Source organism: Manihot esculenta, chromosome 17, assembly GCF_001659605.2.
Source record: "Manihot esculenta cultivar AM560-2 chromosome 17, M.esculenta_v8, whole genome shotgun sequence".
Lineage (NCBI taxonomy): Eukaryota > Viridiplantae > Streptophyta > Magnoliopsida > Malpighiales > Euphorbiaceae > Manihot > Manihot esculenta.
In genome coordinates, this window is record NC_035177.2 from 1,235,206 (window position 1) to 1,259,531 (window position 24,326).

The 24,326-nt window shown below is 38.8% G+C and overlaps 1 protein-coding gene and 1 long non-coding RNA gene across 2 annotated transcripts; one reads left to right on the forward strand and one right to left on the reverse strand.

The window, feature by feature from the left end:
• Nucleotides 1–13,336: 13,336 nt before the first annotated feature.
• LOC110604426 lies at nt 13,337–14,076 on the reverse strand. The gene is made up of 2 exons (XM_021742583.1): nt 13,826–14,076; nt 13,337–13,659 (listed from the first exon to the last, which is right to left on the reverse strand). Exons 1-2 carry the CDS (start codon nt 14,005–14,007, stop codon nt 13,455–13,457), a joined length of 387 nt encoding a protein of 128 aa, XP_021598275.1. The 5' UTR covers nt 14,008–14,076; the 3' UTR covers nt 13,337–13,454.
• Nucleotides 14,077–14,161: 85 nt separating this feature from the next.
• LOC122722318 lies at nt 14,162–15,593 on the forward strand. The gene is made up of 2 exons (XR_006349284.1): nt 14,162–15,018; nt 15,136–15,593. It is a non-coding gene; the product is annotated as an uncharacterized LOC122722318 (long non-coding RNA).
• Nucleotides 15,594–24,326: the final 8,733 nt, after the last annotated feature.

A 24,326-nucleotide genomic window follows, 5' to 3' on the forward strand; every position in this document is an offset into this window, starting at 1 on the left:
GATTAAGACCTTATTGAGCAGCTTATAAAGAAAAATTCATAACTTAAGCTAGGATGATCAGATTTTCATGAACCATACCTTGTTGGAAAGATAAGACATAAATGTACATTTCTTATGAAGAAACTGAAGTCAAATTGTAACTCTAATCTGCTTGAAAAGTTTATGCAATATATGGCAGAATGTAGTTTTCTATATTGAAATGCTAAGTCAATAAAGTTTTGCACTATTTGCCATGAGTTTTCCATATTGTAAACCTTGGCATATGATATATGTACTTTGGAAAAAGAAATCAAATAGCTTCAAATGACATGCATTTACATTGATACATTGAGTTAATGATACTTGGCCCTGGTAAACGTAAGAGGAGTCGAGGTTAGCTTAAGGGTATGGCATGCCATATAAACATACAGAGTTCGCAGTACTGCTACCGATACATGATCTATATTTGAGGTTACTTATCAGGTACCTCATAAGTATGGCCACAGAGCCCTGCTATCACAGTTTTGGCCTCTGAGCCTACCGTTCGGCACCCTGTGCCTACCGTTATAATTCCTTATCTACCTAGTCGATCCTACTATGTGTTTATAAGGGCTAAGATCTTAATAAAGATTGATACTTGATCTTGTGAACTTATTAGTGAGTGTTAACATGTTTGCATTTACTAGCTTGTAATTATTTACCTGATTATCTGTATACGTGAACTTGTTTGCTCTACTTCGTTATTTGTTTGTTATCACCCACTGAGCATTAGCTCAGCGTGTTGGTTTTTACCTCACGCAGGTTGTAGATAGAGTAGGCACGCGAAGTTCATCAGAGGTTTACATCAGATATCAAGGCCATTATCATAGCTGGTTGTTTTGAGTCTCTGAGTCATAGTATAGTTTTATTTTGGCATGTACATATTAAATAGAGTGAGTTGTGAAAGTTATGTAAATCAAAGAATAGTAAGATGTCAAATAACAGTTCATATTTTTGCATGTGTTTTTCATATATGCTACAGGTTGAAATGTTGATGAAACAGATGAGACTCTGAAAAAATTTCGGTTTAAACATTTACCTTAATCACTTTATACAATTTACTTGGACTATCTGAAACTTGGTATTTACTGATAAAGGAAATTGTTTAGTCTTGATATGTCTAAAAAGGCATAGTTTGTGACATTCTTTACTCTGTCTACACTTGAGAGGGTAAGGGGTGTTACAGCTGTCTGATGGGACTGTGTTATCAACGTCACAGTGGAACACTCACGTGCTATGTGTCCCTCCTGTCCACACCTGAAACATGCTGTTGTCCCCACTAGACAGACTCCCTTGTGCATCCTACCGCACCTCGTACATCTAGAACTTTTCCAACCAGAACTCGAGCCATCGCTAAAACCCATACTAGACTTGAACCTATTCCAGAACTCTTTTTCCTTTGACCCTTTCAAGCCTCGGACTTTCTTTTTCCTCTTTGCAGCAGCCTCACCCAAAGAAAAACTATCCATATTCTCTGGGTATCTATCTATACTCATGTTTTCTGTCTGCTTTAACTGCTCAACTTCTCTCGCCTTATACTCCCTTGACCTATCTGGAAATGCCCATCCTGCAAAATCGGTAGAAAACTGCTCCCAGGATAAGCTTTCTACCCTTGGGTTCACATACTGGTTGAACCATTCCCTTACTTTTTCACATTTCAATGTGACCCCTGCCATCTGAATGGCTCTACTCTCACTAGCTCCCAACTCGTCAGTTATCATCTTTACGGTTCTAAGATACTCCAAAGGATCATCACCCGTCTCAAACTTGGGAACATCTAACCTCAAATAGTCTGTCATCTGCACCATACTTTCTCCAGGTAAACTAGGCTTAGGTGTTTGAATAACTGAGGCTACTGGTTCTACTGGTGGTGGAGGAGGTGCAACATTCCCTGAGGTAGAGTTTGCTGAACTTGGATAACCAAAGAAAGGTGGGAACATGGTATACTGTGGATATGGTGGGTAAAAGGGAGGATAGGGCATAAAGGTGGGATATGGGTTATAACTAGAGAAACCCTCTGTATCACCCATCGGATACCCTAACCCCCACGAGTAGGGCGGATACTGAGGTGGAACAAATCTTGAGGCCTGAGTGCCTCTTTGAGACTCACCCATATCTCCTCCTAACCTGCTCATGTCAAAGCTACCATCTCTGCTCTGCTCATCCTCCTCTACGACTCTCATGAACCCTGACATACCACTCTGAACAACTCCCCTTCTACTTTCATCAACAGACCTTCTAGGGTCCCTTGATGTACCTCCTCTGCTTAAACTATCTGATGTTGCCCTTTGCAGACCAGGGAGATGGGCTTCCATGCCCTCATTCTCTGGCGGAGCTCCTGTCAATCTACCAGATCGACGAGTTCCTCTCATCCTGTTTCTGAAAAGTACAACATCACACAAAACATCAAATGATCCATGTGAGAACACATGAATCCACAACACATATAGAAAACATATCAATAATGCACATGCATCTCATCATGGCATTCCATATCAGCATGCAAGACAACACTCCACATTCTATCTTAGTGAACATGATTTTTACCTATTGTGCTTACCCTCCAATACAAAACAACACCTCATTCCGATGTGAACTAGCTCTATTCCTTGAACAAAAATACTCCACACATCGTACTCTTGAGGCCCTATGCTCTGATACCAATCTGTAACGACCCGGAAACCGATACCCCTCTGTAACGGCCCGAACCATCACTGGCACTAGGATCCAGATCGGCTTAAGGCCGCCGGGACCCGTAGCAAGCCGACTAAACTCTCTGTATACCTGATAAATCCCATACATGAGACAAATCAACTCAACAATCCTGTAAAACTCTGTAGGCTTAACTACTGCTACTCAGATATGTCAATCTGAAATGGCCCTCCGGTCCTATATCAGGGACTACTATCTGCTGTGATTCAAGGGATTAAAACCCTTTTAATCTGTAACACATCCCACTGGTATCTCATCGAAGCCATACATTAAGCCTAACTCACACATTTCTCATCAAGAAACGTAAAATAGGATTCATGTACAAGGGATTAATCATACATCACACTATAGCAATGACACTAGGGAAAGCACAAGTCTTCCAGTATATGATAGTACATATCTATACATTACATTACAACTAATCTTTTAATTACATCATGTCCACTATGCTATTACAACATACATTCATGCATAACCTTCCTCTGTACTCTTGCTGACTTTGACTTCTCATGACTATCTCAGAACCTGCAAAACTGGGATTAAGGGAGTGGGATGAGCTACTACAGCCCAGTGAGGAGGAACAATAAAACAATTCATTCATTACATGCTCTCATGAAATGCATCACATCACAAATATATCATCTCACGGATGAACTTGTCACCAATAGCCCTCTACTACATGTCACAATATGTCCCACTGTGCCAAGGAGACAAAGTCATCACCTGGACTACTCTTATCTATCTCATAACATAACATGTCCCACTGTGCCAAGGAGACGAAGTCATCACCTGGACTATTCTTATCTCTGCTCTGACAGCCCAGCTGTCTAACTCATAGTACCAGGAGCGACCCGGACTATCCAGGGGCGACCTGGTATGGCTATCTCATGCCATATCTCATATGCTCTCAGAGTATCACAACTGATATCAAGGGCTATGGATCACTCAACATTCATCCACACAAATAACATCTTATGCAATGCAGCATATTCGTGGATTCTAATGCAACACAACCTAATACATAACATGGCATTTTATGATGCATGGATCATGCTAGAAACGTGTCATTTCTCAATTTAAAATATTAAGTTTAGTTCCACTCACCTCTGCTCTTCAAGCAGATACTGACTGATTCTGCAACTACTACTCCTGATGACCTCCTCGATCTCTCGGGTCCAATCCTACACATATGGACTCGAGTGAGGTATCAAACATACTCTGAATAACTCATAAACAATTCCCCAAAACCCCTCTAAAAGCTCTTAGAACAATCACATAAAACATGCAAAAGAAGGCTGGACAGAACATTTTCGGCAGCAGGTTCGGCGGCCGAATGTCCTATCCAGAGCCGAAACTCAAGCACCTTCGGCGGCCGAATCTCTACTTTCGGCGGCCGAACCCTCCAAACAGAGCCGAACCTCAAAAACACTCAGGGGCAAGTTGTGGCAGCCTAAGCCACCATGCAAGGGGTTCGGCGGCCGAATACTCCTTTGGCTGCCGAACCTGAGTTCTTCACGAACTCAGCTTCACCCGCAACCTAGCTCCTCCATCCTTTCCTCCTCTCTAAACATGCATAACTCCAAACCTCAACTTACATATACTCAAGTATATGCTCCAAGGGGTCCAAAACTACCTATCAACCCCAACAAACAACACACATAACACATAATCATGCATAAACCATTAAAACAGCAAAACAGAACCTATATATGCAACTCTACCCTTAACTTCTTTAAAAGCTGTTATAAATCATTAAAACAAGTTTAAAGACTTCCCTTACCTCGTGAAAACAGAAGCTAGACAATCTGAACTCAAAGCTATGCACCAACACCTCTTCTCCTTCACCAAACCACCAAAACTCTCCTTTTTGTTTTTCAAAACATTCAAAACACTTTACCACCCTCAAACCTGTGCATGGGTGATTAAAACCTTGCAGATGAGTCATAGGAGACGTGGCCTAACCTCTGTGTATGTTTTGGAGGCAACACCTGTCCAAAACAGTGACTGAGGAGTGCACAATAGCTGGCTGTCCAACTCAGCTTCGGCTGCCGAATCGCATGCGAAACCATGCAACATTCGGGGGCCGAACTTGAGCTTTCGGGGGCCGAACATTGGGCACTTTCGGCGGCCAAACTTACCTTCGGCGGCCGAACCTGGCCTTTGTCCCCTATAGCCTTTTCTCCTCAAAACTCAATCCTTAAAATACTTAAAACAATCATTCTTAAAAATCTTTTAGAAAACCTTCACTCTACCCTTCTAGAAACCTCTGACATCCCTGAACTCCATCGGATGATAGGAATTCCGATGCTGGATTTAGCCGGGTATTACACCGGTGGCCTTAAGTCGATCTGGATCCTAGCGCCGGTGGCGGTTCGGGCCGTTACAGAGGGGTATCGGTTTCCGGGTTGTTACATATACTGTCTGTGTACCTGTAAAATCCCATACATGATCATACATTTTCTGTACAAACATAAAACTTTGCTCTGAACCATGGCTCAACCTGTGCATGCACAATCTCTGTATCACAGAACCCCCTTACTAGAGCTTGCTCTAGACGGGTTAAACTCATACTATGTTAAGCCTGGTTTTCAAAAACATATGCATACAATAAACAGATCATGTATACAAAAAGGATTTACAACACATCTAGGTCAAGCACAACACTAAACTCTATACAATACTATTACATCTCTTTACAATAATATATGTCCACACTATGCTATTACAAAAACTCTTTATTCTTTCTGTACTCTTCTGACTTCCCCTGTACTCTGACCCTGCAAGACTGGGGTTAAGGGAGAGGGATGAGCTATACAAGCCCAGTCAGTAGAACAGTAAAACATGTTCATTAAACATGCTCAAATGAAATGCATCATATCACAGACAATTCACAACAAGGATGAATGTGTCACCAATAGTCCCGACATCCTATACTCGTGCCAGGGCGTAGAATGGGCACCTGGTCTTCCTGTCTTACCTGCTACCTCGTGCCAGGGCGTAGAATGGGCACCTGGACTTCCTCATAACTAGTGCCAGGGCGTAGAATGGGCACCTGGTCTTTCTCAGAGACTAATGGATCACCCACATTCCATCCACATCAACAACATAAAATGCAATGCAACATCTTCGTGAATACTAATGCAAGCAACCTATTGCATAATCATGGTGTATGAATCATGCTGACAGAGCGGTTGTCGAAGCCGGTCAAAATAAATAACCTTTTTAACTACCAACAATATTAAAACTGTAGACAGTGGTAAAAGGATCGTATCCACAGGGAATTGATACTTATTTACCTTCCTTGAGTAGACCAAATGAATAAACAGAAAATAAATAAACAATGAAAATAAATTGCGAGTAAAGTAAATAAGGGGGGTTTGAGATTGATTTGATTAAACTAATGGTGGAAACAATAAAGTAAAGCAAATAATAAAAATAAAGAGAAAACAAATAAGAGAAAAGCTCTAGTTGAAGATTCGGATTCACTTTAAGTTGATGGGATTGATCATTGACTCATATGTTCCTTTGTTGATTCAATAAATTGGCCATGGAGATTGAAGAAGCTTCTCACATCCATTATCTCTCTTTTAGGTTAAATCAATTAGGGATAGTCCTCCAATTAATTACTAATTAACAATTGCCAAAGAACGTCTTTGAGCCACAGGCCTTATACAATAGTCAATCGCATAAAGAAATAGAGAGAACCAATTCTAGTCACCCACATGCATGGAGACAACACTAGATCATGCAATTTCCTTAGTTTTTACACCAAGTGTTCTTATATTTGAGCAATCCAAGCAAATACGGACTAAGATTATTCAAACAACAATATATTACCTTGAAATCAAAGATCAATAGAGATCCGCACGACAAAGCAATAATATCTTAAAGCACCAAATTACATGAATATTGAAAAGCAACTAAAGATTAACCATGTAGTTCAAGTCTCTCAATCCAAAAATACAACCAAAGTTTCACCAAATCCTCAACTAGAAAAAAGGTTTCAGCCACTCATGGCTGAAACAAAAACTAAAAATAAAGAAAGGAAGAAAAAGAGAAGATGTCACTTGCAATCCCGTAGGTGTCTCCCAAGGGGAGTGTAAAGACCCTGTAGAGGCTTCTTATGTGGCTTTTTATAGTTGAAAAGTGTTGCCCTAGGTCATACTTACTGCCCAAGAGGTATTTTCTGCCCAAGATGTGTCTGAAAAGGAAAGAATCGCGCTTTTCGGCTTCAGAAGGAAGGCTGCGCGAAAATGCACTGCGAAAGGAAGTTGATGCGCGCGGTTTGGTCTCAGAAAGGGAAGGAGGCGCAGATTGTGCTTCCTAAATAAGTTTAGATGCTGACCTTGCTTCCTAATTAGTGTAGAGGCTGCCCAAGGTGCTGCCCATGTGCAACTTGCTGCCCAAGTTGTTGCAAACGAGGAAAGAATCGGACTGCAAGGCTTCAGAAAGAAGTTGGCGCGCAGATTGCCTTCAGAATAGGAAAGGAGCGTACCTTGTGCTTGAAAAGGAAGGAAGAGCGATCCAAGGCTGCCAATAGAGGAAGAAAAGTCGTGGCTTGATGTTCATAAGGAAATATGCACGTACCAAGGCTTTCAGAAGAGGAAGGACGCGCGGATCATGCTTCCAGAAGAGGTGGCACGCGCATGGATTGCAAAAGAGGCAGGAGAATGCAGTCATTAATGTGCAGAAGTGGAAATATATCTGTCCAGTCTTTCCTTTTTAGGTGGAGCCTTCGTTTGAATTTTGAATGCTGAATGCAGAAGAGGAAGAGCATCTCCTTGAGATCTTGCTGCCTAAACAGGAAGATATGACTGCTGCAGTGTATGCACATCTTTGAACAAGGAAAGAAAGATCTGCGATTTGAATTTGAAATAATCTTCTGACTGAGCTTTCCTTGTTTACTTTTGCTTCTGCACTTTCCTCATTTGAAGACTTTCCTTTTCTGAAAACTTGCCTTATTTGAAAACCTTCCTTTCCTGGCCCATGTTCTAATTAAGGCAGGAAAGATTCTGCAGTTCGAATTTCGAACAGTTTGCTGACTGTGCTTTCTGATTCTTTCCTTTTTGGCACTTTCCATATATGAAAACTTTCCTTATTTAGAACTTTCCATATATGAAAACTTTCCTTTTTTGGAACTTTCCATATTTGGCACTTTTTGGCAGTTTTAAGAGCATTTTCTCCGGATTGTCTTTTCACACCTAATTTCTGCAAAACATGAACAAAACCATAAAATTAGGCAGAAAAGGTGCAAATAAACATCATTAATATCATGATAAAGTGGGCTAAAATATGCTCTGTCACATGCTAAAAAGCATTTGATTTCTCATTTAAAACAAGATTAAGTTTAGTTCCACTCACCTCTGGCTGACTCTGAACTGACTCTGAAAACTCTAAAGCAGAGCTCACTGCTGATCTCTTTGATTCCTCTGGTCCATTCCTACACAGGTGGACTCAAATGAGGGACCAAACTAACTCAAGAAAATTTCTAAAATACTCCCCAAAAACCCCCCTAAAACATCCTAAAATAATCAAGAAAAACATGCAAAGGAAGGCTGGACAAGGCACTTTCGGCGGCAGGTTCGGCGGCCGAAAGTCCCTTCCAGAGACGAAACTCAAGCACTTTCAGCGGCACCTTCGGCTGCCGAAGGTTCCCTCCAGAGACGAAACTCATGCATGTTCGGCGGCCGAACCCTCTTTCGGCGGCCGAAACTCCCTTCCAGAGCCGAAAGTCCAAACTTTCGGGGGCAAGTTTGGGCAAGCTTAGGCAGCCGAAACCATCTCCTTAGCATGTTTGGTGGCCGAACCCTCTTTCGGAGACCGAAACTGGATTCTCCAGTAAGGCAGAAACTTGTTCTGCTTCATGCACAAGTCACCCAAACTTCACTCAAACATGCAAACCTCAGCTCTACAACACACATATACTCAAGCATATGCACAAAGGGGTCCAAAACTACCTTAAAACCCCAACAAACAACACAACAAAACACTTAAGCATGCTTTGACCACAAATCAACCCAAACCTCAACTTACCCTAAACATGCATCTCTACCCAAAAACTTCCATAAAACCTTCATAAAACACAAGAAGAAGCTCAGGATCTTCACTTACCTCTTACAAACAAGAAGATAAACGATCCCAACATGGAGATATGGAGAAACTCTTCCTCAAAATCTCCAACTTCAAAACTTTTGGTTGATTTGCTCAAAACCTTCAAATAATCATGAAAACTTGTTAAAACTTTGAAAGATTTGTAGAAATCATGAAGATCACCCAAGGAAGATCATGGTCTTACCTCTGCCTGTGAAAATGGAAGAAACTTATCCATTTCACTGACCTAGGGCCTTTTATAGGTGGCTGGCCAGACCACCTTCGGCGGCCAAACGTGAAGCCAAACTCATGCATGTTCGGCGGCCGAACTTTCACCTTCAACGGGCGAACCTTGCATTTCTTCCTTGGTGCTTTTCTTTCCAAAACTCATTTCCTTTATGCTTAAAAACATTAAAACATACTAAAATGCTTTAGAAAAATATAATTCTTACCCTTCTAGAGGATTCCGACATCCGGGATTCCACCTGAAAGTAGAATTCCGATGCCGGACTCTAGCCGGGTATTACAACAACTGTTACTTTCGAATATGAAGAATCGAAAACCAGCGGAGGGACCTCTGATGTAACACAACGATCATCCAAAATAAGCCATGACAAGAGTCTGATAAGCCAATATGCGGTCCCACCTATGGAAAGGAAGACCCGGACACTGTAGCATCCGGTTCTTCATCAAGACTTGCCCTCTTCTAAATAGGTCGAGTCTTCATATAAAGTTACTGTTAGCAGTTACAATTCAACAAATCTCCATTACGCTTATTAATTAGCCGGTACCAATCGGATTCTAAAGAGATTGGTCATAATTAACTTTATCTTTTTACAATATAAAAATTAATAATCACAGAGACTAAAATATGCAATTCTGACACAACTACTCTTAAGTTATAAACATTACATTATACTTGCCTTTTTCCTCAGTTTACTGATTTGAGTATTAGAATGGTTGTTGTAGGTGTCAATCACCTTATATTCTCTTTTTTGCAAGTTGACTAATTGCAGCACAACTTTTTTGGGCCATATCAATAAGTAATTATAATATTTAGGGACCATTTTGTAAGAATATAAAGATAACTATAAATAATTATTTTATTATAAAATAAAATTTTATAATTAAATTTAAAAATATATGGACTAAATTATGTCTTATAAAATTTTAAAAGTTAAAATTTAATTTAAATTAATTAAAAAATATTTTTAATTAATTTTTAAATATCACGTAAAGATTTATTAAGCATGTTAAAGGAGAAAAATTTCATAAAACTACACAATTTATCTCGTTACAAATTAAATTATAAGGTACAACTTAAAAAAACGCAAAATTAGAGGGTAATTTTTTTTATTTATTATTTTTTTTTTTTTTTTTTTTTTTTGGCCCTTGTTGGGTGAACGACGTGAAGGCAAACTGTTATATGGACAAGGTAGTTCTCGGAATCCATAAAGGCACAGGGGAAAGGACCACTATCAAAGTTTAGGCCACGCCTCACTTTTGCTGAGAAGTGACAACTGTTATACATGAAAGCGACGCAACTCCAATGCCTTCCTGAAAGTTTTCTTTAGAACGCGTAACGCCTCATTACTAGCCAGTACCTATGGTAACATACCATTTACTCCTTGTATTTTAATAAAATCAATTATTTGCTTATTCTATTTTCAAAAATACATTAACAAGTCTCAATTCTTTAAATTATTAATTATTTAATCTTTTAATAAAATCTACAAATTAAATATTTATAATTTTAAAAATTATAAAATTAAATAATTATAATTGTAAAATTTAAAATACGGAATGAAATTATATAAAACCATAAATAATAAGCTTATTTTAAATAAGTAAAAATTATTATATAATCTTTATAATATATGAAAATTCATTAATTAATTAATTAATTTTAAAAAATATATTAAAATGTGATTTATGTTTTAAGAAATCAAAAGTATATTAACTAATCTTTTCATTAATTTTGTATTTTACTATTTACTATTTGTCTCTATAATTTTAGATTATTTATCTTTATAATTTTAACTAATAAATTACTAAATAAATATAGTAATTGATTCTGAACTTTTTAAAAAATTTATTAATTAATCATTTTGTATAAAGAGTATTTTGAACTTTTTTAAAATATTTAACACGTAAAATTAACAGAAAAATTAATTAATAAATTTTTTAAAATGTCAAAAATTTTAATAAACTTTTTAAAATTCAGAAATCAACTAATGAATTTCTCTATACTGTAAAAATTAAATAATAATTTTTTCTATATAATGAAAGAAATATTTTTATGTTTTTTGGGTTTGAAGCTCTTAGAAAATTGTTTAATAAAAAATGTATTTCTAGTCTAATTAAAAATTTAGCTATTTTTAAACAAAATAACTCCATATTTAAAAGAAAATAGTCATTATATGTATTAATAATTTTATCAATATATAACTTTTGGAATATGCCCTAATCACATTTCTGTATTGACAAACAATCTAAATGAGTTGATTCGTAATTTCCATTTTCTTAGTTGCATTAAGAAGTAAAATGAGATACCAACATGCTTAAAAGTTCTGTAAAATGAGATACCAACATGCTTGAAAGTTCTGAGTGATCTCTCTCATTTAGGTGAAGTAGGAAAATTTTTGCAAACTTGTACTTTGGCTCATTTTCATTAAGATTCTGTTATGAAATAAACATAAAGAATGCACTGTGCTGCAGATTTGGTAAATATGAGTATTACCCTTCACCAGTATATCTGCTTTTAAAATTTTTGGTTGAGAGCTTCCCAGTACATCATCCATATTCACACTGCTCCGCCTTGAGCATGTTTCACCTTGGAGCTATTACAATCACGTTCTACCATTTCTGCAGACTGCTTCTGTTTCCTTCAAAGCATTGCAGAGCCCCACATATCGAGCTGCTGCGAGTGATAAAATGCGCTTATGACACATCTTCTATTACAATCGTCCACAAAGCACCATGCTCATATATGGTACTCAAGTGAAATGTTGTTTACTAACCACCCATATGGCCAATAATCTCCCTTTAGCAATGACCATGAGACTCGAAGCTTATTTACTTGCTCTGATATTAGTTGACAACTTCCTAGTAGGTCACACACCTTTATTCTGCTCCATTCATCCTGATCATGTTTAACTTGGAAGCTCTTAGGATAAAGAGCCACCCTTTCTACCAAAATCAATGGCTAATAGTGAAAGCAACACCCTATTTCCTTTAAGACATTGCAGAATTTTACATCTCATGTTGTATCAATGTTGCAATCATATTTCTCAATCTCAAACTTTTGTGTCAATATAACTAAAACCAAATAAATATTACACCAGCTTGCATACCCATTTTTCTGTTTTTTTATATCATATATTATTATGGAAAATCAATTAGACACAGAAAAAAAGTAATTAATAAAAAGAAAATAAAGAGAAGATACAATTTATATGATTCAGTGTAAGTACCCACAAGTGAAGAAGAGAGCAAATACACTAATTAAAACTCCCAAGTGCTACGAGAAATAGAAGAGAATAACACTCAGAAGCCAGGTCCCAAAATACACCCAATGCATTTGCCTCTCTAACAAATACTAACAAGCAAGCTAACAAAATTATGCAACAAAAGAAAGAGTAACACTCAAAAGGGATGTCAATTAAACAGGGTCATATTACACAACTTCGGCCAAATTATAAGCATGTATTTGTAAAGGTGAGAACTTAGCTTCCAAAAAGAGATGAGTCTATCAAAGCCACTTAAACATAAACTTAGCCAACACATTGAATTAAACATGCGACAAAATTACTACAACTTACAATTTAACACCTTGTATGGTTACTATATGAGAAAGGAAAGAAAATAACGAGGGAAAACAAAATTATAATCCTCATTCTTTCTAATTTCTCTTGTTTGAATAAGAAAAAAAAATAAGGGAAGGAAAATTTCAATACAAAAAAAATAAAAATGTTTCTGCTAGTTAGAAAAATAGAGGAAAGAAACAATTATATAATTTTACAATTTTACTCTTTACACATGTACAAGTCTTCACAAATTTCAGTAAATTTACAAGAGTAAAAGATATCATTTTATAAACTTTTCTCCTTACTTTGTGTTATTTTCTCTCCAAATTTGTAGAGAATGATCAAAGGGATTAAAAAAATTATTTTCCTTCCCTTTTTTATTTAACCTCCCTAAACAAAGAAAAAAAATAGAAGAAGTGTATTTCCTCCCTTACTTTCCATCAATCTGAACAATCTGTTAATAGAGCATGGTAGAGTTCAAGGCACACATCACATGCAAGGATATCGTAAGCTACCATCTTACTCCTATTTTTGCCCCATTTTTAACTTTCAAAATCTGAGAATCTAAAGCAGTGCAAAACATATATGTTCTGCAGTTTCATCAAATTCTAGGTCACAGAACTTGTTAGTCTGAAGCTCAAATCTTTGCCACAGAATTCAGTTAACTAATGAATAGCACCAAGGCATACTCGATCTCAAAGGTCCACAAATAAAAGGAAAGGCCAGAAAGTAGGGTGAATAAGATTAGGAAACTAGTTAGAAGTTCATACATGTAGCAAATAGTTTCATTATCAGTAGTTTATTCATATGAGAAAAAGAAATAATGGTTTACTCAAACTTGTAGTGCTTGTCTACACCAACAGAAACATCCCAAGTGCAGCTCATTCCTTTTGGGAACTCAACCAAATCACCAGCACCAATTTCAACAGCCTCATCTGATCCATCAGGATATACCTTCACTTCACCTTTCAGAAGATAACATATTTCCTTATCAGAATATGTCCACGGAAATTTGCTTGGAGGGCAACCCCACCTGTTCATTTATCAGTATCAAAATTCCACTTATAAGGAAAATCTAAAGTAACCCAGAAATTGAAACTACAAAAATTTCATTTGGGTTGTGCGAAAATTGCAAAAATTGAAGAAATCGGATTGCTAAAAATAAAAAATAAAAAAATCAGATAGCGAGCGAGACTTACTTGGGCCAAGAGCGGACGCCGAGCTCGGTGAGTTTGGATTCAGGAGGATTCCTTACGATCTTGACACCAGATTTCTCGATAGCGATGGCCTCTGCTTTCACAGATGTTGCAGCCATTTTTGATATGGGTTTTGACGAAGGAAAACACACGAAGCTGCTACAGTAACCACTTAAGCAAGCCATTCTCTGTTTATATAGCAGCAGTATAGCAGTCCGTCTAATTTCTTCTCTTTGTGTATATTTTTTTTATGCATATATATAATATAGATTTGAAAAAAAAAATGATAATAAGAGAGGCTCAGAATGGTTATTAAGGTCATTGGCTGTGAGCCACTCATCTCTCATCTCTTCCATTCTCTTAGTGTTTTTTTTTTAGTTGGGAATTGAAAATCGGATGTTCAACATAAAACTTCTCTTAATTACTTAAATACATTTATTATTACACTTTTCATTCCCTTAATTTTAATAAGTAGAATTTTTTCAATCAACCAAACTCACATTAACACAGTTAAGTGTACTTAGGTTCTCCATTTTATGTTCTTGTATTTTCTTAATCGTGTTTAACTTGTTCTTGTGTTGCCAAATTTATCAATGAATATGTATACATATATATAACTCCAGAATATTTTTGATAGAATGCTCGCACTTATAAAAAAAATGAATTAAACAAAGTAGACTCTCACGTTATGTGAAGGAAAAAAAAAAGATTTTTTAATATTATTATAATCTTAATAAAATATTAAAAATTAACAAAATAGTTTTTTACAAATTATAGTGCTGCCTTTTGGCATGTTTTAGTCTCGCATCGCATGTCCCTTCAGTGCGAGTTTTCTCTACAAATTCTTCTTTTTGTCTTTTCGTTTCTAAGTCCACAGCCATGGAATCAAAGATCGCAGCTCTTCATCTGGTTGGTGGCAAGGAGGCCCTCCTCTCGAGTCAGCTATTGATGCATCTCAATTTGTCTTCAAGGAATTCAGTCTTGTTGGTCGACTGCTCACAGATCGACAAGTCAATTTTGGGGCTATGCGAAACACGTTGTCGAGCATTTGGAGACCTAGTTGCGGCATTTTTATGCAGGAATTGGCATCGAAGATCTTACTGTTTCAGTTTTTTCATTCTGTTGATTTGAGGCGTGTTTTGGATGGTGGACCTTGGACCTTCAACAATGCGTTGTTAATTTTACACCATTTGCAGGTTGGAGATATTTCCATTGAAGTTCCCTTGTTCCATGTTCAGTTTTAGGTACAAATTCACAATTTGCCAATTGTTTATGTAATAAGAGTGTGGCTGTGTTGTTGGGCAACTTTGTAGGTGGTTTTAATGCATATTATTTCACAATAATTACTAGGGGATTGCAACAATATATGCGTGCAAGGGAGTTGCTTGACATTCGGAAGCCACTCAAAAGGACTTAAAAAGTGTTAAATAAGGATGGGCGTGTTGTTCAAGCTCTGTTTCGCTATGAGAGGCTCCTACATTCTGTTATTTATGTGGGTGTATTGGTCATTCGGAGCGGTACTGTGAGCATCTTTTCTCCACCAATATAGCTCATCTTCAACATGGTTGGAGGACCGTAATGGAGAGCATGTGGTGGATGGTTTCAACTTTCAACCTTAGTTACTCACTTGCCAGGAGAAGATGACATGGAAGGTGTTCAAACTTTAACCCGCCTGAAGGATCAAATTATGGACCTCGAGAGAATGAAATTGGTTCAAAAGATGTGTTCATTGAGTTGGAAGATAGCAATAAATCGCCTCTAATTGATTTTACGGTCCCACTAGAGTGAGTAGTATTCGATTAAATAAAAAAAAATCGATCCAATCGAATTAATTCAAAATTTTAGTTTGATTTTTTAATTCATTTCTATTTAATATTTTAGTTTCAAAGATTTTAATTATTTCAGTTTGATTTAGTTTTAGTAAAAGAAATTTAAAAAATCGAATCGAACCGATCAGTGATAATGTTTTTGATAATATAGATAGATTAAACTATAATTAACGTTGAAATATTTCAATTAAATTGTATAATACTAAAAATAAAGTATAAAAATAAAAATAATATTAAAAAGTCCAACCGATCAAATCAAACTGAATCAAATCAAATCAGACCGATTTGATTCAATTTGATTTCTGTCCAAAATTAATTCGGTATGGTTTTTATAAATACTAAAATTTTGATTTTCGATTTATTCGGTTCAGTTCAAAATTGAACCGACCAAGTGTTCAGCCCTGCTTCTCAACTTGGTATTGAGCATAGTGGTTTAGGGGAGGCACTCTTTGCTAGCAGTTCTTTAGTACCTGATTCCTTGATATGGGCGGAACTAGTGACCAAGGTCATCTTAGCCATGATTTACTTAAGCTAGAACGATTGGGGTCTTGACAATTCCCGTGCAGTTCATGCTTTGAAAAATCTTGTAATTGTCAAAAGATTTTACTTTATTTTCTTGTGTGAAATTCGTGTTCATTCTGATAAAATAGATAAAATAAAAATATGTATTAGCTATGATGGTGCTTTTAGTATGGATCGATTGGGTCATGGTGGTAGTTTAGCCGTGTTGTAGAAGAATGCCTATGATATTTCTATCAGCTCACTTTATTTATATGACTGTGTCTAATTCCAATAATTCAGTCTTGGTAAATTACTGGTTTCTATGACTGTCCTGAACTTAGTAGAAAGAGAAAGTCGTGGGATATTTTATGTCAGCTTGCTAGACGGTCTCTACTCTCTTGAGTATGTCTCGGAGATTTTAATGATTTCTTGAGTTCTATTAACGAATGAAGTAGTCAGCTACACCTTGAGCATCTCCTTCATGGTTTTAGGGAGACTATTGATGAGTGCCACCTAGTTGAGATATCTTTACAAGGATATAGTTTTACTTGGAAAAAAGTCAGGGTTCAGAGGTTACAAATTTGTGAGAGGCTTGACAGAGCTTTTGCTATCCATTCTTGGTTGGATGTGTTTGGTGCTTACACATTATCTAACCTTGTGACTTCAGTTTTTCGATCACTCCCCTATTTTTTTTGGATTTGAATGGGCCCAAGTGGACTAGTGGAAGCCGACGTTTCAAGTTTGAGAGTTTTTTGCTTTCTCTCTATGATATTTTTGATGTAGTACATCAGGCTTGGTTGGAATCAATGGGTCAGGATGTCATTGCTAGGTTGTCTGCTTGTGGACAGAGATTGCAGGTTTGGAGTAAAACATTACCTGAAAATTTTAAAATGCTATTCAAAGAGAACTTGAGGCTCGTAGAGGGAAAGAAGATGAGATTTTTGCTTATATTGAAAATAGGTTTAAACAAGATCTTAATAGAGTTATTGCTGTGAGGAAGCTTATTGAAAACAACAATCTAAGTCATTTTGGCTTATGGAAGGTGACAAAAATACCTTATTCTTTTTTGCTCAAGTTTCCATAAGGAAGCGTACTAATCATGTGGATGTATTGCAAATTTCTAATGGCAGGTGGGCCAGTAATAAGGAAGGTATGAGTTGTTTGGTTATGGATTATTTTCAGGATCTTTTCTCAGATTCGTTAGGAACCTATGACCCGATAATTAGTTAGCTTGACAGGCATGTTTCTCATGATATGAACCACAAGTTATTAGCTCCTTTATGCTCTTGAATTCAAGAGGGCTAATTTCCAAATGCGTCCAAACAAGTCTCCTGGCCCAAATGGCCTAAATCTTGCATTCTTTCATAAATTTTGGCATTTTTCTCCAACTATCAGAGTTGGCTCTAATCCGACAGATTTCCTTATTCACTTAATGATACTCTCATTGTTCTTATCTCTAAAAAGGACAAGCCCACATCTTTGAAAGACTTAGGGCCTATCTCTTTATGTAATGTCTTATATAAGATTTTGGCGAAAGTTCTAGCTAACCGATTGAATCAGATTCTATCGGAGCTCATTTCACCTGTACAATCAGCTTTTGTCCCTGGAAGACTTATTACTGATAATGTGCTGATTGCTTTTGAGATTATCCTTTATATGAAGTGTAAAACACGGGGTCAAAAGGGTGATGTAGTTTTGAAAATAGATATCAGTAAAGAAGCTTATGATAAGATGGATTGGAAGTACTTGAAGTTATGTCTATTGAAATTGGGCTTTGCGGCCCGATCCATTCTCACAGAGTTCTTAGATAAAGAGATCTCATTTCTTATTTCCTTTTTATTACTTGTGAGGAGGGCTTATCAACTCTTTTTCAAAGGGCTACTCCAGATGGTTCATTTATGGAGCCAAGATCTGCAGACAGGGACCTTCTATATCTCATTTACTATTTACTGATGATAACTTCTTTTTCTATAAAGAAGATGTGAGAGAATGTAGAGTTGTGAAATATATTCTTCAAATTTATGAGAACACTTTAGGTTAGGCTATTAATTTTCATAAATTTGGCATCTTTTTCTTGGCTAATGTCCTAAGGGAGGTTCACTCTTCTGTTTCTAGTGTATTTAGGGTCTCTTTACCTTTGGATCATGAGTTATATTTAGGCCTACCTTTCCTTACTGGGAATAATAAAAGGCAAAATTTTTCCTTTTTTGAAGGAGTGTATTTGGAGGCGCATTAGTAGTTAGAAAGGAAAATTCCTCTCTCGAGCGGATAAGGAAGTGTTATTAAAATGTATAGTCCAAACCATTCTTTCTTATTGCATGAGTGTCTTTCTCCTACCAACATAATGAAATCTAGAAAATGATAAACTCTTTATGGTGAGGTTCGAATAGTCATAATAACAGAGGTATTCATTGTCATTCCTGGGACAAAATGTGTGTTGGAAAAGGTTTTGGTGGGTTGGGTTTCCATAATCTCCATTGCTTTAACTTAGCGATGTTGGCAAAGTAGGCTTGGAGAATTCTCTTTACTCCAAATGCTTTTGTGAGCCAATGTAATTTAAGAAGCAAATTTTTTTTATTTTATGAAATTTTCAGATATTGTAATACCCGGCTAGAGTCCGGCATCGGAATTCTACTTTTAGGTGGAATCCAGGATGTCAGAATCCTCTAGAAGGGTAGGAATTATTTTTTTCTAAAGTATTTGAGTATGTTTTAATGTTTTAAGTATAAAAGGAAATGAGGTTTTGAAAGAACAGCACCAATGAAGAAATGCTAGGTTCGGCCGCCGAAGGTGAAGTTCGGCCGCCGAACATGCATGAGTTTGGAATCACGTTAGGCCGCCGAAGGTGGTCTGGCCAGCCACCAATAAAAGGCCCTAGGTCGGTGAATGGATAAGATTTTCTTTCCATCCACAGAAAAAGGTGAGATCATGATCTTCCTTGGGGGATCTTCATGTTTTCTCTAAATCTTTCAAAGTTTTGATGAGTTTTCTTGATTGTTTGAAGGTTTTGAGCTAAAAACCAAAGTTTTGAAGTTTGGAGATTTTGAGGAAGAGTTTCTCCATATCTCCACGTAGGGATTGTTTATCCTCTCATTTTCAAGAGGTAAGTGAAGATCCTGAACTTCTTTTCATGAGTTTTGCAAGTTTTATGGGTAGAGATGCATGATTAGGTTAAGTTGAGTTTTTGGGTGATTTATGGTCAAAGCATGTTTAAGTGTTGTGTTGTGTTGTGTTGTTTGTTGGGGTTTTAAGGTAGTTTTGGACCCCTTTGTGCCTATGCTTGAGTATATGTGTGTTGTAGAGTTGAGGTTTGCATGTTGAGTGAAGTTGGGTAAGTTTTGTATGAAGGTTCGGCCGCTGAACATGCTAAGGAAGTGGTTTCGGCTGCCTAAGCTTGCCCCCGAAAGTTTGGACTTTTGGCTTCGGAGGGGGGTTTCGGCCGCCGAAGGTGCCGCCGAAGGTTAGGGACTTTCGTCTCTGGAGAGGACTTTCGGCAGCCGAAGTGCCGCCGAAAGTGCTTGAGGTTCGGCTCTGGAAGGGACTTTCGGCCGCCGAACCTGCCGCCGAAAGTGCCCTGCCCAGCCTTCTTTTGCATGTTTTACTTGATTATTTTAAGATGTTTTAGGGGGATTTTGGGGAGTTTTCTAGAGATGTCTTTGAGTTATTTTGGTCCCTCATTTGAGTCCACCTGTGTAGGAACGGATCAGCGGAACCGAAGAAAGCAGCAGTGAGCACTGCTTCAGAGTTTGCAGAGTCAGTTCTGAGTCAGCCAGAGGTGAGTGGAACTAAACCTAATATTTTAAATTGAAAAATTAAATGCTTTTAGCATGTTCCATGCATCATGATATGTAATAGGTTGAGTGCACTAGACTACACTAATGTGACGCATTGCATTATTCTATGCTTGTACAGATCGGACATAGTTTGGATTCATTAGCCCTCCGAGTAAAGTCCTGAGGAGCCCTGAGAGGACCGGGCACAGAGCACCATAGGGTGCGTGATAAAGTCCTGAAGAGCTCCTTCGCGGGTCGGGCACAGAACAGAGGGATTTTTGAATCTGTCCGTCTGAGATGGGTGATCTACTTGTGATGTGATGCATTCCATTTGAGCATGTTTATTAACATGTTTTTTATTGTTCTACTCACTGAGCTAGTATAGCTCATCCCTCTCCTTTAACCCCAGTCTTGCATGATCAGAGTTAAGGGGAAGTTCAGCAGGGTACAGGAAGAGTAAAGAATTGTTGTAATAGTATACTGTGGACATGTAATATTGTAAAGAGATGTTTTAGTATTGTATAGTGTAGAGTATTGTGCTTGACCTCTGTTGTACATCCTTTTGTATACATGGTCTGTTTATTTTTATGTGAATATTTTTATAAGTATGAAAACCAGGCTTAACATAGTAAGAGTTTTAACCCGTCTAGAGCAAGCTCTACTAAGGGGTTCTGTAGTACAGAGATAGTGCGTGCACAGGTTGAGCCTTGGTACAGAGAAAAGTTTTATGTTTTTACAGAAAATGTTTGATCATGTATGGGATTTTACAGGTACACAGAGAGCATAGTAGGCTTGCTACGGGTTCCGGCGACCTTAAGTCGATCTGGATCCTAGTGCCGGTAGCGGTCCGATTTTCGGGTCGTTACAGATTGGTATCAGAGCCCTAGGTTCATATGGTCGGACCTAGATAGAATGTCGGGCTCATAAAGGTTATAGTAGGTCAAGCACAATAGGAAATCATGTCCACTAGGATAGGATGTTGAGTCCTGTCTATATGCTGATGTGAAATGCCATGATTTATGCATGTGCATTGTTGATATGTAATGCTAATGTGTTATGATATTAGGTGATGTTTATATGCTGAGGTGTGTTGTTTTCCAGTAAGCTAAGCTAAGATGAGAGGAACTCGTCGATCTGCACGATTGACTGGAGTCCCACCAGCAAGTGAGGGTACAGCTGCTCGTCCTCCTACGTTGCCAAGGGCGAGGTCTCAGAGATCAAGCAGGGAGGGTATGTCAAGGGACCAGAGAAGGTCTTTTGACGAGAGCAGAAGAGGAGCAGAAAAAGGAGGGAGCTCAGATGAAATGAGGGAGGCTATGGATGTGGATCAACAAAGAGAAGAAAGCATGGGTATGGATAGGTCGGAAGAGGGTATGGAAGAGTCTCAGGGAGGCGCTCAGGCCTCGGGGTTTGGTTATCCACCCCATTATCCACCCTTTCCGCGGGCCCGGGGTATCCGATGGGGAGTACGTCGGATTACTCTAGCTTTGCCTTATATCCTACCTACATGCCTTATATGCCTTATCCTCCTTTTTACTCACCATATACTATGTATCCACCCACACCTTTCCATCCCAGTTCGGAATACCCAGATCCAAGTGATACAGCACCAGTTGTCCAAGTACCTAAACCTAGCTCAGCTGAGGGAAGCAAAGTGAAAATGACAGAGTATTTGAAGTTGGATGCTCCCAAATTCAATACGGGAGATGATCCATTTGAGTATCTCAGAACGGTTAAGATGATAACCGATGAGTTAGGAGCTGATGATAGCAGAGCCATTGAGATGGCAGGGTTCACACTGAAATGCAAGAAGGCTCGAGAGTGGTTCAAGAATTATGTGGACCCCAGGTTGGATAGCGTGTCATGGGGAGAGTTCGCCAATGAGTTTGCTGGATGGGCTTTTCCTGATAGTTCCAGGGAGATGAAAGTAATAGATTTTGAGCAGTTGAGGCAGACTGAAGAGATGAGTGTAGATGAATATACAGACAAGTTCCTAGATTTGCTTCAGTATGTGGGTCAGGCTTATGACACTGACCAGAAGAAGGCAAGGAGATATACTATGAGACTGCATCCCAGGTATTCCTCCTTGATTCTTCCAGCAGAGAAAAAGAGTTTCCACTCTATTGTGGATGCCGCTAGGAAGATGGAGGCGAGTGCCATCATTCAGGGAACAGTAAAACAGCAAGTGGCACAGTCTTCGGGTTCTAAGACCCCTAGTGCAGTAGCTTCTGGCAGCAAGAAGGGAGAGAAGTTTAAAGCTAAGAAGGGCAAGTTCTGGAATAAGATCAAGTCTAGTCTGAGAATGGGTAGTGGCTCAAGCTCTAGCACAAGCAGTACAGTGTGCATGAGATGTAGGAGACAGCACAGAGGAGCTTGTCGGATGGGATCTACAGCTTGCTATAAGTGTGGGCAGGAGGGACATTTTGCACGGGAATGTCCTCAAGCGACCTTTATGGCACCATCCCAGCAGATGAGCTCAGGCAGTGTAGCTCAGCCAGCAGCTCCAGCCATACCTCAGAGTAGTGGCAGAGGTAGAGGGAGAGGGTCAGCCTCTTCTTCAGCAGCAGGTTCCCGAGGTGAAGGTCAAGTAGCCCCAGCACGGATCTTCACTGTGACTCAGGAGGAGGCAAACACGTCGAACACAGTGGTGTCAGGTAATCTCATCATTGGGTGTTCTAATGTGTATGCTTTGATGGACCCCGGTGCTTCTCACTCTTTTATTGCTTCGAGAGCCGTGGAGAGATTGGGTCTGATGATCTCTGAGTTAGAGTGTCCTCTCTGGGTCAGTGGACCCAAATATGACCCATCAATGGCAGAGTCAGTCTGTCGTATCAGTCCAGTGTTCATAGAGGGTAGATGCCTTCCAGCTGACCTGGTTGTTCTAGATTTGACAGATTTTGATGTCATTCTAGGGATGGATTGGCTATCTACACATGGTGCTACCTTGGACTGTAGAGACAAGATAGTCAGTCTCAGAGACTAGGATGGGTCAGAGTGTGTCTTTAGAGGAGACAGAAGGAGTACACTCAGAGGTTTGATCTTAGCCCTTCAGGCTCGTAGGTTGCTTAGGAGGGGTTGTCAGGGGTTTCTAGCTCATGTGAGAGAGCTAGATAGACAGGTTAGGGAACCAGCCTCAGTACCAGTAGTCCGAGAATTTCCAGACATCTTCCCAGACGAGCTTACAGGACTACCACCTGATAGGGAGATAGAGTTTGAAATAGAATTGCTGCCTGGTACCAGACCTATCTCTATTCCTCCCTACAGGATGGCGCCAGCAGAGTTAAAGGAGCTGAAAGAGTAGCTACAGGAGTTGGTAGATAAGGGTTTCATCTGCCCTAGTACCTCACCTTGGGGTGCTCCAGTGCTGTTTGTCAGAAAGAAGGATGGATCCCTCAGACTTTGTATCGACTACAGGCAGTTGAACAAGATCACTACCAAGAATAAGTATCCTCTACCTAGGATCGACGATCTATTTGACCAGCTAGCTGGAGCAGGTTGTTTCTCTAAAATAGATCTGAGGTCCGGGTATCATCAGTTGAGAGTCAGAGAGGCCGATGTGCCAAAGACAGCTTTCAGGACCAGATATGGGCATTATGAGTTCTTAGTAATGCCGTTCGGGTTGACGAACGCCCCTGCAGCATTCATGGACCTCATGAACAGAGTTTTCAGCCAGTATCTGGATCACTTTGTTATTGTCTTCATTGATGATATCTTAGTGTATTCTAGAGATGCAGAGGAGCATGCTCGGCATCTGAGGACAGTTCTGCAGACACTAAGAGAGCATGGTTTGTATGCCAAGTTCTCTAAGTGTGAGTTCTGGTTGAGGAGCATTTCATTCTTGGGGCATGTGGCATCAGCAGAGGGTATTGAGGTAGATCCCTAGAAGATAGAGGCTGTAGCTAACTGGCCCAGACCCACTTCAGTGACAGAGGTTAAAAGCTTTTTGGGTTTGCCAGGTTACTACAGGAGGTTTGTTCAGGACTTCTCAAAGATAGCTGCTCATATGACCAAACTGACTAAGAAGAATCAGCGGTTCATGTGGTCGAACCAGTGTGAAGAGAGCTTCGAAGAGCTAAAGAGAAGATTAACATCAGCACTGGTGTTAGCTCTGCCTGTCAGTAATAAAGACTTCACAGTGTTCTATGATGCGTCTCGAGTGGGATTGGGTTGTGTTTTGATGCAGAACGACAGGGTGATTGCCTATGCTTCTAGACAGCTGAAGAAGCACGAGTTGAATTACCCCACTCATGACCTGGAGATGGCAGCAGTTATTTTTGCACTCAAGATATGGAGGCATTACCTTTATGGGGTTAAATGCGAGATCTTCACAGATCATAAGAGTTTACAGTACATCTTGAGTCAGAAAGAGCTGAATCTGAGGCAGAGAAGATGGGTAGAACT

What these genes read in the sequence shown, in the direction of transcription:
- LOC110604426 (XM_021742583.1), bottom strand. Translation starts at nt 14,007, where the DNA reads ATGGCTTGCTTAAGTGGTTACTGTAGCAGCTTCGTGTGTTTTCCTTCG. An exon ending in GGCGTCCGCTCTTGGCCCAA is followed by an intron (nt 13,660 to 13,825) that starts GTAAGTCTCGCT and finishes ATAAATGAACAG; the next exon opens with GTGGGGTTGCCCTCCAAGCA.